General features: G+C 43.4%; 1 protein-coding gene across 2 annotated transcripts in view; it reads right to left on the minus strand.

Annotated features, from left to right (window-relative positions):
* The window catches only part of mtmr11 (myotubularin related protein 11), a 34682-nt gene extending 17404 nt beyond the window's left edge, over positions 1-17278 (minus strand). Inside the window, exons 1-3 of one of the 2 annotated variants that reach the window (XM_066645015.1) lie at positions 16495-17278; positions 7989-8074; positions 3457-3526 (exon numbers count right to left, since the gene is read on the minus strand). In XM_066645015.1, the coding sequence (XP_066501112.1) occupies positions 3457-3517 (61 nt within the window). In that variant the 5' untranslated portion in view covers positions 3518-3526; positions 7989-8074; positions 16495-17278. The remainder of the gene's footprint in view (positions 1-3456; positions 3527-7988; positions 8075-16494) is intronic. The other variant, XM_066645014.1, reaches the window with a different exon arrangement.
* Between the last annotated feature and the right edge of the window lie 2961 nt (positions 17279-20239).

Consider the following 20239-nt stretch of genomic DNA (forward strand, 5'->3'; position numbering starts at 1 on the left):
AAATGAACCCATGAATATGGTCATCAAAACGCAGCTGTATCAACCAGGGCAAACGTTACAGCCAAAGCTCACTTAGGAACCAAACTTGCACACCAATGCGCTCACCAATTAGCATCAAATAGACGCCGTTCCTAAATCATCACACATGCATCCAACAGTAGAGATTTCCTATTCTTAAAATGATTAATTTTATTCTATTTGTTGTGAAAAACAGGTCGCCAATAAGCTACGTTTGGGAGAAGAAGAAAGAATACAGAAACGTGCAGGACACAAGCTACTCCAGGGCCTGGGCTGTTTACCACTGTTTTCATGGACTGGATTTCAGCTAAAAAAAAGCCAGATGCATTTTTGGTTTTGTCTGAGTTGTGGCAACAGACAGCCAAAAGCTGAGGAACGTGCAGCAGGCAGGATCTGAGGAGGATCTTTCATTTGGTTTCATCTCCAATAAGAGTATTCAGTAACATTAAATTCACCTGTCCACCGCCGTCCGAGTCAGTGTGATCGGTTGACCTCCAGCGGACGATTTGGTTTCCACTGTTCTGTGTTATCTGAGATCGGCCCGTACTCCGGTGGACTTTTACCTGCCATACTGCCGACTATAGAGCTGCTGCAGAATGAGCCCAGGCCAGGGCAACATGAGCCCTATCACTCAGTACTTTCACTGTAGGTAGCTACTGTGTGTGTGTGTGTCTGAATGGATCATCACTACGGCACATGATATGTTCATCGTAGGATTTTTAAAATTCAAGCCAGTGTGCCAGGCCTATTCCAGGCACCTCTGCTTCGGCCTCAGATTTCACATCACGTCTCTGTCTTAATCCAGATTGGGCCATATTCCTCCGTCATCGTTTAATTATTCTAAAAACTCCAGGCCACCACAAGTGTTTGTGGATACAGAGTTTGAGAAATCCAAGGATAAATCAGGCTGGGGAACATCTGGCCAAAACAATGATACTCAGTGTTATTCTAAAAATGTATCAACATCTGCTCACACTATGTTTCTTCTGAAATCGAGGGTCTGTATAAAAGGGTTTGCTGCGAAGGCGGCCTCTGCTCCCTTGGGAGGACGTCAGTAGATCAAGGGTGAAGAATGCTGGGTAATGTCCAGCAGTTTTCTGCCAAGCTGAATCAAACTCATCTGAGCCATAAAACATCCAAACAGCGCAGGAACTGGACTGTCCACTTATTCTTATTCTTAAACTAGCGACACACTTAATTCCACAGACACCAGCCACATCTTCACTAGCCGTGCTAATCAGTAAAGCTCCCTGACATAAACAGAGCATAGTACACAGACATGCTCTCGACATGCAGCAACATCGCTGGCATTTCACTCTTTCAGCGCTGCATTGTCATCACTTCAGGTCGTGTTAGTTTTATTATAAAAAAAAATCCCAGTCCAATCGAACGTGAAAACGGCAGTATTATCAAGTCAGTCCAGTAGGGGGCCATAGTTCCTCAAAGAGAGGCATCAAAACACCACTTCACATCAGAGAAACAGAGTGGAATCCCAAATGACTCCATATTCCCCATGGAGTGCACTACGCAAGTCGTGAAATGAATCTAGATCTTAACACTGCATTATATATCTCTAATACAGCATTATTTAGATTTATTCATAGGTGCGAATCTGAAACGTAGTGCTGTGTGTGTGTACAGTGATGTACTTCACTACAGCTATTTGCATTTCAGACAGAGACCGACAACGCTGTGTGATGTCAGAGTTTCAGAAAACGGTGATTTCCTTTTGTCGACACAAGAACAGAGACAAGGACATTTTCAAAAACCTCCACCTTGGAGAGTGTTCTAGAAAACCTCCATTTTCAGTGAGCTCCGTTTGGAAATCTCCATTTTAAAATATAAACAGATCTGTGTGGACGGGGTCTCAGTAAAATCCCAAAAATACTGGATGAAGGTCTGTCAACAAAAATGAAAAGGACTCATATGTTTCTAACTAACTGTTATCAGATAAACTAGGACTCTGCCGACCCGGTGTGTGTGAAATGTTGGGACTCTGTGTCGAGCTGCTGTTCACATCTGTCCACTAAGACCAACACGGGAGGATAAAACAAACAGTAGCTTTCGACAAATCCTTCACGATCACAACTAATAAAGGAAATCTACGGTAAACACAGACAGCGAATGGGGTGAGGGCAGTCTGAGGTGAGAAGGAGGCGCTCACACCTGGAAGTGAAAAGCAGTTGGAAACACACACTGCCTCCTGCAGAGGTGCTGAGAATAGCTGTTGATACGAAACGTTAAAGATTAGCTTGGCAGGGTCGCGTCCGCGTCCGGCCAACATTCCTCAGTAAAGCTCCCGCTCTGGCGAGGTGCTGACACTGAGATTATGGGCGGCGGGATGAGGGAGGGGGAGGGTCTGTGCCGAATGGAAGCACACTGAGTGATTGTTCTGCTGCCTTTCGCATTCAAAGCTCTGCACTGCGACTATCTGCAGCGACTAGATGGGGACGTGCTGACAGGGCTCTGCCTCCACTTCCCACACGGCCGAGTTCAGCACTGGAGTGAAACTTAACGCTACGACAGCACCATTTTCACACAAGGGTTGAATCAGCGGTTTTGGCTGCTCGGGTCCATTGTGGCACATGGTGGTTTTGTGGGAAAGTAAACTAGAGGAGGGCACTCTTTCATTTGGCCAAACTCTCTCACACTTGAAAACAGAAGGTGTGATCAAAATCAAACATGAACTGAAATCACAACTAAAAAAAACAAACAAACTGTAGAATACAAAGCTCTCCACTTTCAAAAACAAGGGTTAGAAAAGGGCAGCTGTGGCCTAGTTTTTGAGAGAGAAACAGGGTCCTTTCGGAACAGAAGGTTGCTGGTTTAATACACTGCACCAGCAGGAAAAATGGGGCTGGAACAGCACTGTCTCCTCCCTCAACATCCACCATTGAGGATCCAATAAGCAAGGCACTTTAAACCCTAGTGATCCCCAGGAGATGGGATGGCTACCTGCTGCTCCTGGAGTGTGTGTGTGTGTTCACTGTCACAAATAGGTTAAATGTAAAAGCCAAATTATGTATTATAATCATGTTTACTTTTTCATCAAGTGATTTTAACAGCTTAACTTTCCATTTGTGATGATTTAAGAGCGATTAAAGCAACACCAGGTAGCGTTTGTACTTTAATATATAGCGTCAAACTCCTAGCGATCCTTCGGTGACCTTTAATATTGATAACAGAGACTCTGTCGTTGCTACTCCAGGCTCAGCACTGCAGAAACTACACTATGTAACTTCTAGAGATGGGTAGAAAACAACCCCATCCTTGATTTCAGGACAGTGCTGTAAAAGGGAATTACAGAAGGGGGAGCCCAAATACTACCTAGTGTTGCTTTAAATGCTCCAAAAGTGCACCACTGTGAATAAAAGTGATTACTGTGTTAATGCCGTTACTAGCAGCAGACGTTAGCAGCAGTGAACAGTAGGGTCTTACCTGGCAAACAGCACAGACCAAACATCTCCCTCCCCCGGGCATTGAGACCACTCTGGTTCATTATCCTCTCCTGTACAGATAAAAAACAAGACAACAGTTAGGTGAGCAGACTTACAGAGCATCTAACACAAACACTTCAGAAAGACGTAGTTAATCATTACATCGTTCACAGACCCCCATGGACCTCCACTCACTGTGGACAGATGTCTACCAAAAAAAAGCAGAATCAAACCGCTTCCATTACTTCATGTTTCCATGGCCTTTTTGCTTGTGTGTTCCAGACAGACTCGAGCGCTGTGTTCTTGGCAGAGTGACCCAACGTTACGGCTCTGCAGAAGCTGAGCTGACCGTGTACATGTGGCTCCACTTATCCGTGAATCTCACTGCCCTCTTCCTCAATGGCTTTTGATGAAGCAAAAAAAAAAAAACAAGAAGCTGAAGTTCTGCATAAACAGAGCAGCTCATTTTTCTTCTTCTTCGTCTTCACACAATCCACGTTTATGATCTCCGAGCTGAGAAACCGCGAGGCTCACGCAGAAGCACTGTATTTTTAAAGCTTTTAAACCCACAGACCCAGTACCTTCAATGCGAGCAGCTTTTCTTGCAGCACCTCTGTCTGCCTATGCAGAACAGACCGGGCGCAAGGCAGGAACACACCCTGGAGGGGGCACAAGTCCTTAGCGCACACACACACACACTCACATAGTCACATCTATGGACACTTTCCAGTTGCCAATCCACCGACCAACGTGTGGTTTTGGAGTGTGGGAGGAAACCAGAGCAAGCGGAGAAAACCCATGTGTGTGTTCTCCCTGTGTTTGCGTGGGTTTCCTCCGGGTGACTGTCTGTGAGCACTGTGGTATGTTCTCCCTGTGTCTGCGTGGGTTTCCTCCGGGTGACTGTCTGTGAGGAGTGTGGTGTGTTCTCCCTGTGTTTGCATGGGTTTCCTCCGGATGACTGTCAGTGAGGAGTGTGGTGTGTTCTCCCTGTGTCTGCGTGGGTTTCCTCCAGGTGACTGTCTGTGAGGAGTGTTTCGTGTTCTTCCCGTGTCTGTGTGGGTTTCCTCCACCGATCCAAAAACACACGTTGGTCAGTGGATTGGCGACTCAAAGTGTCCATAGGTGTGAGTGTGGGTCGCCCTGCGAAGGACTGGCTCCCCCTCCAGGGTGTATTCCCGCACTCCGCCCCATGACTCTGGGTAGGCTCCATTCTCACAGCGGCACTGAACAAAATAAGGGATTTACAGAAAATGAATGAATTAATTCACATTTGAGTTTTGTTAGTTTGACTGCGATAATCTCCTACATAAGAACAACAGTAAACAACATCATCATTAACTGAAAAACAATAAACATTTTTACAACATATAAGCAGCCACAGAGGATGGGGTGGGTGTTGACAAGGACTGTTCTTGACCCTTGGATTGGATTTAACAACACCCTGGCAGGGCAGGCAGCACCCAGGACCGGCACGAAATCACACGGTTTTGTTCTTCAGAGGACTTCTTTATTGCTTTATTTGCAAAAGCCTTTAACGAAACTTCCATCTTCTTCCAACACGCATTGTTCCCAAAAAAGGGGAAGGCTGCAAATAATGCTATCTTTGAAGCTCACTCAATAAAACTGAAAGCCATATGGTTATAAAAAGAGCAATGGTACACTAACGGCTGAATAGAGCTGCATGATATCCAAGGGCTGAGTAACGTTTGTCAGTTTAACCAAGTAGGCCTTATTCCATGAGTGCTGCTATAGAGTATAAAGGAGGTAGCCATCTTGGATTTTGGGTGGGGTTAAAACTTTATACGAATCAATTAATATGATACAGTGTAGCTGGCCTGTGGTAACATTATCTTGATTTTTATTCCAGTTCCCAATCACGTTACTTTCAAGACTTTACTCCTACTGTAATAACATTGCTTCTAAACCTCTCTAGTTTGGTGTGTTCTCCCCGTTTGACTCGTCATTGAATCGAACCGAAATTTGGCAGTGATTGATTTGACATGAATGAATACTCCATAGTACTGACATAATTCAGTCTGAACCCTTACTTCAGTACCCAACCTTACTGGTAACACTGACCTATAAAAAGTAGCACACTAGAGCGCAGGAAGATGCTGATGTGTTGTCTGGCTACAGTCCGGTCGCAGTTGAATGTCTATTGTCGCTTATTATTGTCAGCTAACAGTAAAAAAAAAAATAAATAAATAAAATTTATAGCAATCTTTGCAAATGCAAATGCTTTATGCAAATATGCAAATGTTTCGACTGCACTGTTCTGATTTGTTTCCTTTAGATTTGGTACTATGTTATAATCAATAACTGTCTGTAATGACAACGTTATACAATGATGACTGCACTGACTGCATGACGAATCTTCCAGTTTGCATTCTCTACCAACAAAGACGGTCTAAAACCAAACAAGAGCCTTTTAGAATGCCTTTTTATTAAGAAAGCACTGTTCGATGCTTCTCCAAAAAATAGAAAGTTGATTACACTTCCCCAGGAACCAAGCAATAATTTGAGGTCACAGTTTCTGCTGAGGTTTCATTTCTTCACCAGTTCAGTCACATGGTCAGAGTGGGGGCATCTCCTTTCGCCTCCCTCCCCCTTCCCCTTTATCCCTCACTCTCTCCTAGCTTCTTAGCTAAGAGACAGCCAACAATCATTTCTGTTTCCATTGCTCATGGCTTCCCTGCTTCTGTGGCCAGAGAATGCAGTCAGTTTACCTCAAGGCACATACCACCAAACCCCCACACGCCCCTCCGCCCTCACCAACCCCCACCCCCACCCCGACCAAAACAAGAGAGGCTCAGGGCAGCAGCAGGAGGAGCGGTGGGAACACAGCAGGCCGGCAGCACATAAAGCTCACGCCGTTAACTTTATTGACTGTTGCCAAAAGGCACAATGCACTTCTGTGTTAGGCATCAATCTCCAGCTAAGTGAGGTAAATAAGGACCCAGCAGAGCATGTAGAGTCTATTGTTTTAAGGAGTCGATTCCAAGTGAAAGGTGCTCTGTCACTCGCTCGTACAATTTCCTCAGTGAGCGTGCGGTGATTTAGGAAAATGAGCAGGGCAGCGAGGTGTAGCTAAAAATGGACTGTCTGAAAAGCTTCCTGCCAAAGAAACGGCACTTGTTTTGTGCGTCTCTTTAAAGAGTCTGAAAATGATTTACTTTAGGAAGCTTAGAAGGGTTTTAAAAAAAATAAACAACATCAATTACATTTTAAAGCATATTTTCCAGCCGTCTCTAATGGCAACGTCACTGAAAATCTCAACACACTGACTGCAGGTGCTGACAACTTCCTTCCCTTAATGCACAGTTTTACAGATCCATATCAGCAGCTTTATTGAGCGATGTAAACGCGGTGTTGCTACTGTTGAGTTCTTGTTTTGTTCTGTACCTTGCTTAATCCCTCTATTTATCTCTGAAAACGTTTTTGAAACTGGAGCTAAAGCTCGCCCTGAAAGTTATTTTCGGCAAATTAAGAGATTCGAATTCAAAAATCATCAAAACCACACTGAGGTATGATAATGAAGTACAAGAGATGTGGTGTTTACCTAACAGTGATACTTTATTCATTTAAATACTCTATTGAACGCTTGAGCCTTAAATATGGAGAACTTGAATACTCACGATTAATGGCAGCACACTGTGCATTTAATTATTATATTTTATTATTATTCACTGACAACCCTACTCATTCCCAATTATGTTAAATCAAACAACAGATGCCCCGTTATTTGCATCAAACTGATTTATGATCAGCATTGGCACGATGATGATCATGCGGCATGGTGGGGCAGCAGGTACTGTCGCAGTCATACAGCTCCTGGAGGTTGTGGGATTGATTCCCGCTCCGGGTGACTGTCTGTGAGGAGTGTGGTGTGTTCTCCCTGTGTCTGCGTTGGTTTCCTCCGGGTGACTGTCTGTGAGGAGTGTGACGTGTTCTCCCTGTGTCTGCGTGGGTTTCCTCCGGGTGACTGTCTGTGAGGAGTGTGGTGTGTTCTCCCTGTGTCTGCGTGGGTTTCCTCCGGGTGACTGTCTGTGAGAAGTCTGGTGTGTTCTCCCCGTGTCTGCGTGGGTTTCCTCCGGGTGCTCCAGTTTCCTCCCACAGTCCAAAAACCCACGTTGGTAGGTGGATTGGCGACTCAAAAGTGTCCGTAGGTGTGAGTGTGTGTTGCCCTGTGAAGGACTGGCGCCCCCTCCAGGGTGTATTCCCGCCTTGCGCCCAATGATTCCAGGTGGGCTCTGGACCCACCGCGACCCTGAACTGGATAAGGGTTACAGACAATGAATGAATGATTTATGATGGGAAATAAAGGACCGTCCTACCCCACTCAAGGAGAGCAATGCCTATAGTATTCTCTAAAAAGCCTGGCAGTGGTGATTAGATAAACACTGTATTGAATAAATATTGAACAAATACTGGTTATGACGTGTTTATAGATAGCCCCTTTGTCCTAAACTCTCAGAAATAAGGTACAGTCGAGGTACATTACTGTCACCAAAGGCACAAACAGTGTAAATGTACCTTTCAAGGTACAGCAGTGGTGTTAGAGTCCAGTTGTGTTCCCTAAAGCTTCATTACATTCTCTTCTCCAGAAAGAGAGGGGATCTCTGTGTAAAATAAAAGGACATAATTTAAGTTCTGAAATCATTAATACAGACTGTGGTACAACTATAAATTAAATATATCCTTGAGGGCACCAGCACAGTGACTTTTTCTGAGAGGGTACAATGTCAAAACAAAATCACCTCTAAGTGTGAGATGACGTGGGCACAGTTTCACATTAGCGTTGTATCTCCAATCCGGAATTAAAGAAGTAACTTCAGTCACTCACCATGTCCTGATTGACTGACAAAGACATTTGGTGTTAACCAGAGTTTAAGAGGAATATTAAATTTAATTATTAGCCAAAATCTCCCTGGGACCAGGCTCAAGAGTCAAGAGAATGCAAAGAGACTTTCATACAGACTCCACAACAAAGAATACATAAGGCTTTGATCACGGCACAACGCTCCATTGTGTTTGATTCTCAGAAACCTGGAGGGAAAAGCCAATGCGGTGAAGCCTTTGATTATGCCCCTCCTTTGTCTCCAACACAGCCCAAAAGGCATGTTCTGTGATTTTACAGAGGCATAGCGAACCTGCCATTTCATTTGCCATTGATTAAAAGCAACATAAGTCATATCCATCCGTGTGTAATCCTTAATCTGAGAGGGTTAGACAAGAACCAGGTCATTAAAGCTGCACAATAAAAGACTGGTTTGTTAAAATTAAATGATGTGGTATAGGGCTGTACCATATCGTATCGTTCGCGATATCGTGATGATTGTGATATTCTGACTTGTTTGCATAACAACTCAGCACAGAAACTATTCTGTGTTTGTTCTTTATTGTGAAACTTTAAGGTTACTTTTTGTATAATTGTTTCCTTTTGCTGTTTATACACACACACACACACACATTATATTTCCTGCACTTTGGCTGCATGCTAGATTTTTATGCTACATTATTTTATACAAAATCAGAATCTTTAAATTACTGTTGTTTATAAAATAAGCGAATGTTTACAGATTTCTTTTGTCACTTCTTTATATTTAAAAATGTACATTTTTAGTAAAATAAATATTTTAATGAATAAAATCATTTAATTCTATTTATATACATTAAATACGGTGGCGCAGCAGGTAGTGTCGCAGTCACACAGCTCCGGGGTCCTGGAGGTTGTGGGTTCGATTCCCGCTCCAGTGAGGAGTGTGGTGTGTTCTCCCTGTGTCTGCGTGGGTTTCCTCCGGGTGCTCCGGTTTCCTCCCACAGTCCAAAACCACACATTGGTAGGTGGATTGGCAACTCAAACGTGTCCGTAGGTGTGAGTGTGTGAGTAAATGGGTGAGTGTGTGTGTTGCCCTTTGAAAGACTGGCGCCCCCTCCAGGGTGTGTTCCCGCCTTGCACCCAATGATTCCAGGTAGGCTCTGGACCCACCGCGACCCTGAACTGGATAAGGGTTACAGATAATGAATGAATGAATGAATAATTTAATATGATTCACATTAATATAGCATTAATTTTGTTGCAGTAGTGTGTTCTTAAAATTAATAGAAGTATTTTTCAATGTTTTGTTCATATCGCCAAGAATATATCGGTCAAACAACCCTGAAATATCGTGATATTATTTTAGAGCCATACCGCCCACCCCTATTGTATTATTGAAATGTCTGTTAAAATGTAGTGTCCTCCTGCTGCTGCGAGTCACCCTGTAAAGCCTGAAATAGTCACACCAATATCAAGGCTGTGGAGTCCATTTTTCGGACCATGTCAGGTGTCTGTTATGCGGTGATAAGGTTTGTCATGGTTTGGAAACAACAAACTAAGGCTGCAGTCAAACGGACTCAAATCTGATTTGTTTTACCATAACGTGACGCAATCTCACTTTTCAGGGCTGTATGGACATATCCTATCCAGTTTTGCCAACTCAAATTTGAGTCAAATTCATATGCGGTTGTAGATCAGATGCATGTCAGATTTGTGGGCATACAACACAACCTTTTATGACCTACAATGTGCACTACAAAGGGTCTCTGGTGTAATTTGAGATTCCGCGGACCCCATTTTTTTCACATTCTCTCCTTAAAGGGAACTTCTAGGATTGTGGGGAAATGTGGTTCTAAGTCTTTTAAGGGGGAACTGTGTGTTTGAAGAGTATAACAACTGTTGTTTTTTATGTTTTTACATTTAACTAAGTTTTTAATCACTGTTTGAATTCCGACCGCAACTCATTTGCAACTCGAGTTACAATTTAGTTTTGTAGCACTGTCGGGAACACAGTTAGCCATCTCCTGAGTTTGGAGTTTGGAGACATCCCACCTTAAATGATCCCAAACAGCAAAAATATGGCAATATTACCCACAAATGGAGCAGGAATATAGCAATATCCTCATTTTGGTTCATGGTTTTCAATGTTTGGAGACACTTAGGCATCGTAAACACATTAGGCCACTTTCGAGTGTGCAACCAAACAAGATGAAAAGCAGCACATGGTGAGGAAACATCTTCTGATTTTGTGATCTCAAAAATATGATGTTTTTGTTGTTGTTGACGGAGGCGATGTGTATAAACATATCTCAATATGCGCATGCGTGCTGTTTCAGAGACCGATTTGTTGTTCACATTTAAGACAGATTCAGGTCACTTGCATTTATAAATGTGAACCGTCACGACAACCAGATTTGATCTGGGCAAAGATAAATAAAACGGGATTAATGAATGAGGCTTGCGATGTGAACGTAGCTGAACACGTCCTCATACTCTGGCTTGGCACTAGCTAAGACATCTCCCCTGAATTGAACTGCGTTAAAATGAACAAACAAATAAAGCTTAGTGCGCTAACTCTGTTGTTTGTCTTACTCTTACCTGCTGTGCTCTGTGAGATACGAGGGAGAAGTCAAAGCCCATAAAACCCATAAACAGTAACATAAGCCTTTAACAAGCGGTTGGAGAGGTGTGTCAAATTGCATCATACTTTAGGTCTTCAGTGTGACGCTTCTGTTTCAGATCTTCCTCCAGAACTCTTACTTTCTTACTTTGTTCACTCAATTTAAAGTTCCTCTCTGAAACTCATGCAAATCTGTACTAACTGGAAACATAAGGGAAAGTTCAATAGATGCTCAATGCTTAAAGCAACACTAGGTAAAATTGGGTATTTTGCTCCTGGGCTCCCCCTAGAGCTGCAGAGTGTAATTCATTTTTACAGCACCGTCCTGATATCAGGGGGGTGGTTTCCAACTCACCTCAAATGGCACTTTTCCACTGCATGGAACCTACACGACTTTACTCGACTCTTTAAGTTTTCCACTGGCCAAATCTTGCACCTGGTCCCTGGAACCGGGTGTGTTTTCAGTCCCAGCTCACTCCAGGTTCCAACCGTGCCAAGTAGGTACTAAATAGTGACATATAAACCCTGCAGAGCGCTGACTGGCCAGAGCCATGTCAATCACCAGGAAATGCAGAGCTCATTCAAATCAAGTGCGGAGCTGGGGTTAAGTCCAAAAAACAAAGCCAGTGGTTTTCAAAGCCAGCAATTCCTGTTAGAGACGAGGTTCTGCAACATCATTGGCTCCATTTCATGGAGGAGCCCTGCCAGTGGAAGAGCGACAAGCTTTAACCGTGGCCGAGCCATGTCGAGTTGAGTCGTGTAGAGCCGGACCCATGTGGTGGAAAATCGCCAAAAGTTACAAGGTGCAGTTTCTGCAGTGCTGAGCCCAGAGTGGCATCAACACAACAACAGCACCATTCTACAAATGACAAGTCAGTGAGGCATCACAGTGATTTAAAGCTGTACTTTTAAGGTTAAAAAAAATAGTACCCAATGTTGCTCTAAGTCTGGAAAATATCCTTGTGTTTACTCTGAACATACATAACAAATCAGGACATTAAATCGGTTTCTATGAGATATATCATCACAGATGTGACCTAAGAAGAACAAATGTGAGGAAGAATCACAAAAATGTCTCTTTAAGCTCTGCCCAAAGCCGGTGAAGAAAGCAAACTGTTGGTGAAGACCAGATTTGTGTTGATGTGTCACCAGAGGAAGGTTCTCAGGGACTGGGCTCTGAGGTTTGGCGCCAGATGGAGCGGGAGGGCGTCTGTCTCTTATTTACACCAGCCCAGTCTTTATTTTATTTATTTATTTTTTAATCAGTCTTGATCTCCAGACACATGGAAACAAGCTGCACCACAAGTCTGACATTTCTGCCCCAAGAGAAAGCATTGTGCTGAAGGGCATCTCTGGATAAGAGCCTACACACCGCCAGGGACTATTTGCACATTGCAGGGCTGGAGAATGAAAGAAGCCTTAAACTGGAATGAAAGAAGAAGTGGCACAGTTTGAGTAATAAGTAGAGCACGATCAATATATAGGATAGCCACCTGATATATTTATCAGCCAATATTAATGTTCGATTATTAGGAAAAGCTCAATCATTCAGCGTATTAGCACATTCATTTGGGGACTTGGAGCCCACCAATACACAGACTGAAATAAAGCAGCCCAGTCAGTTTTATGGTGGGCTGCCTATGTCAGAAAACATGGGATAAAACAAGTCGTTCTTATTTTGAGAATTGCCCCGACCCCTTCTCTGAGTCTGTCCAATCACAGCACTGGACAAGTGCTTATGTCAGAGCACCAAGACAAGTTTAAACAGAGCAAAACAGACACAATGAACACGGAGAAACTAGAGCACTGAGTAAACACAGGCAAAACAAGAACGAGGAAGTAAGAGAACTGAGCGAAAAAGGGCTAGAACCCAGAGCTTCTGCTACTTGCACCTCACTGCTGTGTGCTTGGGATCGGGGTGAACAGCAAGCGGCTCATTATCATTTAAAGGAACAGGCACTGAAACTGGTCGTTCTGTGGGGTTTGATCCTTGTGGTATTTTGATCAAAGCATGTCACAGATTTAGCATTAAAGGAACATTTAGTACTTTTGCTCCTGGGATCACTCTACTGTTGCACAGTGCAGTTCATTTTTAAAGCACTGTCCTGAAACGAGGGGGAAAGAGGCGAGGGGGTGGTTTCCCACCCTCCTTCAAAACTTACATAGTGCATTGTCTCCAGCGCTGAGCCAGAAGTAGCAATGACAATAGGCTCTGTGGCGAATGACTATGCTTTTAGGTAACAACACTACCTAGTGTTCCTTTAAAACCACAGACCTGTGTGCACTTGTGGAAAAGTGGTAGGATATGTGCCCTTTAAGACTGAAATGAAACCTCGTTCTAAAAATGGACAAGTGGTTAAAATGGGCAGATCACAATCTCGCTAATGTCGCCTTTTCTTTATGTATAACTTCGGTCCAAACCATGAAACATATGAAAAAACAGAACGTACCTCAACCCAAACATGTGCCTGGGTGATGGTACTCTCTTGTTCAAGGCTGCGTACAAACAGAGGTTATGTTTCTGCGGATTCCAGCTTTTATATATATTCATAGCAGTGGTAAAGTCAACACTTTACTGTGTGCTCCTCCTCTGCAGTTACCATGGCAACAGCCAGATGTTGAGGCCATCATTGCTGGTGTGCACGTGAGCAGGGCGGGAGGGTGTGCTTAGCCCCCGCGGCAGCTTAAAATAACCAGACACAGAGAAAAGTTCAGGAGCAAACAAAGGCTCCAGCAACAGAAGGAAATATTGCAACCGCTGTTAAAATTCTGGTCCGATGTTTATAATAAAACCCATAGGGACAAAAAGCAGACTAATAGTGATCAGATGTACACATCTAAGCCCATTTTTCCCCACTTTAATCGATGCTTGGCAGAGGCATATTCAATTTCAGCTCATGTGCAGCTGCTCCACAGCAACCCATTTCACGTCATGCTTTCTACAGAAATAATACAGGTTTGAACATCTGGGCTGACGTAGCTTTATTAAGCTTTTAGAAGGAATGTCCACAGACTTTTTGACACATGGTGAATGAATACGTGAATGAGCTGTGAGCAAGAACTCAGCTGCTGGTGATTCCTGCTCTACGTGACCTGTTGAGACATTCACAACACAAATTACAGGCCTACGGCTTCTCCGTAAAGTGCACTTTTAGCAGCAGCGACCTAAACATGGGGTGGAGACGCCTAATTACTATTGTGAGAAATGGAAAAAAAAAGGGCTGCGCTGAATAAATCACCTGACAGTCAAAAAAGGAGAAGTGAAAAATACATTTTAAATGAACTGACAATAGGAAGAATTCTCCACTAGGCCTGACGTCTAGGTTAGAAAGGTGTCGGTAAACATTACGTACAGAATAACGTAAGTGTGGTTTGAGAGCACAGTTGTTGGTAAAGTTAACTGTCCTAACACACTGACCTCCTCATCATCATCATCATATTGTGCCATATCGTATCGTGCAGAATAATATCGCTAAATGTTTTCAAATGATAAAAAAAAAATCAATATCGTGATAATCTGACTTGTTTACGTCATACAGTTAAACTTAATATGGTGTGTGTATATATATATTTTTTTTCATTCATTCATTCATTCATTATCAGAGCCTACCTGGAATCATTGGGCGCAAGGCAGGAATACACACTGGAGGGGGCGCCAGTCCTTCACAGGGCAACACACACACACACCCCTACGGACACTTTTGAGTCGCCAATCCACCTACCAACGTGTGTTTTTGGACTGTGGGAGGAAACCGGAGCACCCAGAGGAAACCCACACAGACACAGGGAGAACACACCACACTCCTCACAGACAGTCACCCGGAGGAAACCCACGCAGACACAGGGAGAACACACCACACTCCTCACAGACAGTCACCCAGAGGAAACCCACGTAGACACAGGGAGAACACACCAATTCCTCACAGACAGTCACCCAGAGGAAACCCACGCAGACACAGGGAGAACACACCACACTCCTCACAGACAGTCACCCGGAGGAAACCCACGTAGACACAGGGAGAACACACCAATTCCTCACAGACAGTCACCCAGAGGAAACCCACGCAGACACAGGGAGAACACACCACACTCCTCACAGACAGTCACCCGGAGGAAACCCACGTAGACACAGGGAGAACACACCACACTCCTCACAGACAGTCACCCGGAGGAAACCCACGTAGACACGGGAAGAACACACCACACTCCTCACAGACAGTCACCCGGAGGAAACCCACGCAGACACAGGGAGAACACACCACACTCCTCACAGTCACCCGGAGGAAACCCACGCAGACACGGGGAGAACACACCACACTCCTCACAGACAGTCACCCGGAGGAAACCCACGCAGACACAGGGAGAACACACCACACTCCTCACAGACAGTCACCCGGAGGAAACCCACGCAGACACGGGGAGAACACACCACACTCCTCACAGACAGGCACCCAGAGCGGGAATGGAACCCAAAACTTTCAGGTCCCTGAAGCTGTGAGACTGCGACACTACCTGTTATTTTTTGTATTCTGGAAATAAATAAAAGTATTTTTTAGTGTTTTGTTCACATCGTCAAGAATATCATTATCGCCAAAATACCCTGAAATATCATGATATTATTTTAGGGCCATATCGGCCACCCCCTACTCAGCATCATCATCACCACCACACTATTCTACTGTGATACAAGGTAAGGCCTGCACTGATATTTCTGAGGTCATTTCATACAGAACAGAAGGTAATTGACTTAAACCAAGCATGGGAAATTCAAAGAAAATAAATAGGACTTTCCAAATCTGGGGTACATAAAGTGATAAAGCGATGACCTGATGAATGTCTCCTAGAGACAAAGTACCTGCTGAAAACCTCCTTGTTTTTAAACTCACTGTCCATTTTCTGAGCTCCTCTGACCATACAGGTGCAATCTGAAGTTCTATATTTAGCCTATGGTTCATCTCATGCTCTGCATATGTTATTAGAGCACTTTCACCCTGTTATTCAGTGGTCTGAACCTTCAAAAGGCTGGTATGATTTGGGTGGTGGATCTTTCTCAGTGCTGCAGTGGAGTGGATCAACCACTCTGTCAGTGCTGGAATATGAATAACTGATAAATCCACTGATGAAGAACAAGAAGAATACTTACTGTCTCTGATTTTACATCTAAATAAGGGTTTCCCCAAAGTTAGATGTGTTTTATAGAGTGGACAGATACTACACACAGTGTTTTAAAAAACTCCAGCAGCACTGCTGTGTCTGATCCACTCACACCAGCACAACACACACAGTTAACTTTTACTTTGGGCTTTAGGTTAGTGCACGAATAAACAACCTGCCATTGTAATAAAACCTAGATAAAACGACTATGAGAAAAATGAGTAAAAAAACCTTGAGCATTATTTAATGTTCCAGGACTTCCCATAAACAACTGACTCACCAAATTAAAAGCCAATAAAACACTACGGGGAGCTCTAAAACCCCTCATTTTTCCACCAGTTGTTAGTTTTTCTGCTACATTTTGCCTATAACTTACAAAATTAAACAAGCTCTTCTGTTTTTACAAATAAAGGCTAAAATCTAGTCTCAACATAACGGTACCTTACCTTTATATCTGGCATCTGCCTCACTTTAAAGGTCGTCTTCGACCCTGTCAGCATCTTGAAAGTGGGGGTATTTCGGGGGTAATTCAGCTACAAAAACCCGGGTTAAAACGTACGGAGGTGAGAAGTGTGTCACGGTCGCGAGCTCCAAAGCACTTTCAGTCCCATATCTGTCTGTTTTCTGAGGGAAAAGGCTGTCGTTTTAAGGGTTGGTCGAGGACAAGCCCAGGCTCCACTTCTTTTTCAGCCCAATGTGGAGCTCCTCAGCGCCGTAGAGAAGCACGGGCATGTCGCTGGAGAAAAACACCTTTTAAACCGGAGGTTCTCACTCTCCGCAGAAAATACTGAGGTAAACTCGCCTCGTGTGAGCCACACGGAGTCGGTGTGTGAGTGTGGAATTAAATATTCGAGGCGTTTCTATTTGTTTACGCCTTCGCCATAGTGAAAATGACACTGGAGTGTTACACGGCAACAAAAAGGGAGACAGAGAGAGAGAGAGACTGGGTGACCGTTTCTTAAAGGCACAGTAACATTGTGAATGTGAGAGGAACGGCACAAAAATGCTTTCCCGCCCGCACTTTATGAGCCCCACGCAGTTCAAAGTCTATTTTGTTCCATGCTACTGACTGAACCCGTATCTTACAATCAACCCCTGAACGCCCACACTCAACACAAGTGGGCAGACGAAGCAGAAAAAAACACTTTACCTGAAATTTGAAAGCTTCTCTGAGCTTCCACAACAAGGAATATCATCACATCACGCGCCATAACCGTTATTTTATTACAGGTTCCCGCCAGAATGCTCAGCCTTCAGCTTTCAAACAAACGAGAGCTCAAAGTTTAGTCTTAGAAGTTGGTTATTTTTTCTGCTTTACTCAATTTAAGTAAATATCCTGAAAGCACCACAATCATTTATGTTGTTCTTTTTTTACTCTGTTTCCTTTATTCAGTAACAACTGAACATTCCAACTGATGATTAGTTAGAACTAGTTTTCTTCAGTTTATATTATACATCTAATAGGGTTTCCCCCAATATTTAATAAAGGCATAATTTCCATATAATTCAGTGGCTGAGACATTAACAAAATCATTCAGGATGTTTTATAGAGAAATGGTTCACTGTGATAGGGTGACCAGACGTTCTCTTTTACCCGGACATGGCCTCTTTTTTAGACTTAAAAAAATGTCCGGGCGGAATTTCACAAACGGGTTTTTGTTTTTCTGGAGCTTACATAGAACTTCGAGAAGTTTCGTTCACAAACTAGTCCCGCCCTCCCCTACTCCGATTGGTTCGCTTGAGTGAAAAGGGGGCGTGGTGAATTAGCCTAAAATCTTCTGATTGGACGGTCTGACTGTAGAGCTACCGTTATTGGTCGATAACCTTCTCTGTAAACATTTAATTGGTCAGTCTGCACGTCAGTAGTCCTTGTTTACCTCAGGCAAAGCTCATGTACCCACCCTCATCTCGAGCAGCTATGCCGAAACGGAAATGTAAGTTCTCGGATGAATTAAAAAAGAAATTACCATGTTTTGTGTAGCAAATAAAGGTGTAAAGGATCTAAAATCACACGTAGGTTCAGCTAAGCATACAACGGCAGCGACCCCCCCCCCTCAAAAAAAAAACAAAAAAACAGTTATCTTCCAAAACCACAGTGAATCACCAGTTACACGCCAGTTACAAACTGGTAGCTAGGACTCGGCAATAACATAATACCACCAATGTTACACATGGAGAGTGAAGGCAAGCACAAACTTACTTTGAAACGTATGGAGTCAGCCACCACTTCTTTTCGAACTGCCTCAAAAGCAACACAAATGGAAAGCTCAACACATCAAAGGAGAACATTGACTGCCCAGATACTAGCAGTGTGCTTGTGTGATGGGGAAGAAGAGGTGGCCATCCGACCCAACCATAGAGTGAGGCCAAGTGTGTTCTCAGGACTCCCAGCAATAAAACAACTAGAAAACAGCTAGAAGCAATTCTATATTATTTTGGTTTACACCACAATAATTTAATTATTCAGAAAATAAAAACAAACAAACAAAAAATGTGAGCAATTCCCCTTTACGTACAAGTAGCTGAGTAAATCTAAATAGTTCATACTTACCTCTGCTTCAGGTTTAAAAGAAAAAAAACCTCCGATTACAATTCAAGCCTTTTCACGAAGTAGCCACTAACATAATGACTTTATCAGTGCTGCATCTTTCAGAGCTCTGTCCCGATATGAGCTGATCTGACTGGTCTGTGACCGCACGGAGCTGAAACGGATACCTGCTTAGCCAAAAAATAAATAAATAAATAAAAAGACATGAAAACTGATCCTAAAGCCAAGCAGAGCCTGTATGACTAATTCATCAGACTCTCACTGTGAATTTATTATAGCAGAGTGTGGTGACCCAGAGAAATATATTTCAAACTGAATATTCACAGAGCCTTATTAAAATATGAACGGCAGCGAATCTGAAAATGTTCTTCATTACTGATTTTGTGGGTGATTTCACACTCAGCAGGGTTTGTCTTATCAGTCATACACTATGAACAACTCTTGATAATAATGAAACCCAAGACCTTAATGAAACCAGTTTTCGTCAAAATACCACAAGGACCGAACACCACCGTCTAAACAGCTCTGTTCAGAACGGTTGGTTTCAGCGCCTGTTCCTTAAAATAATAATAAGTCACTTCTCACTCCGACCCGAGCACACAACAGAAGCCCTGGTTTTTAGCCATTTTCACTTGGTTCTTTTTGTTTTTTCTTTTTTCTCCTCGCTCGTTGTGTCTGTTCTGCTCGTTTTAACCAGATTTTGCACCCTCATTTAAACACAGGTTTGAGAGACTCAAACGAGGAGGCGGGCGATTCTAAAGTACCTGTAGTTTACAAAACTTTTGCCCTAATCCAGAATAACATGTTTTATTTTGTTTTTAAACTTAGGCAAACTTGTGGGTGGGCATCAGACACACAACGTGTTCTAGCTGACTTCCACTGACCAGAGTCGGGTTCTACAAGTACAGACTCTAATCCACCTATTGCTCTGCATACTTTGAGGAACAGGGTGAAAGGTGTTATTATTTAGGTGGTGGATAATTTGCAAGACTCAAATGAAACTGTCGAGTGGATCAGACACAGCAGTGCTGCTGGAGTTTTTAAACCCTGTGTCCACTCTGTGAGACACTCCTCCCTCGTTGGTCCACCTTGTAGATGTAAAGTCAGAGACAGTAGCTCATCTGTCGCTACACAGTGTGTGTCGCTCGTCCTCTAGTCCTTCATCAGTGAACGCAGGGCGCTGTCGGTTGGATGTTTTTGGTCGGTGGACTGTTCTCAGTCCAGACACTGAGGGGTTTTAAAAACTCCAGCAGCACTGCCGTGTCTGATCCACTCTACACCAGCACAACACACACTAACACACCACCACCACGTCAGTGTCACTGCAGCGCTGAGAGTGATCCAACACCCAAATCCCACCTGCTCTCTGGGGGTCCTGAGCGTTGTAGATAAGAGTGAACGAGGGTCTAGAATTTGGAAGAAGAGTGCTTCAGTGAAGTTCAGTGATGTTGATGCGAGTTAGAGAAATAGTTTAAAAATGTCATGTTCAAATTATAACCAGATGTGTCAAAAAAAACAAGAAAGACAGCCTGGTTGTGTTTAAATACAATGAGAATTTTATTCAAACGGTGCAAAAAAGAAAAGGGGAAGAAAAACAAAACAAAAACCCCTAACATACAGACGTTCTTTCTGTCTAGATTGCA

The sequence above is a fragment of the Hoplias malabaricus genome, chromosome 1, assembly GCF_029633855.1.
Source record: "Hoplias malabaricus isolate fHopMal1 chromosome 1, fHopMal1.hap1, whole genome shotgun sequence".
NCBI lineage: Eukaryota > Metazoa > Chordata > Actinopteri > Characiformes > Erythrinidae > Hoplias > Hoplias malabaricus.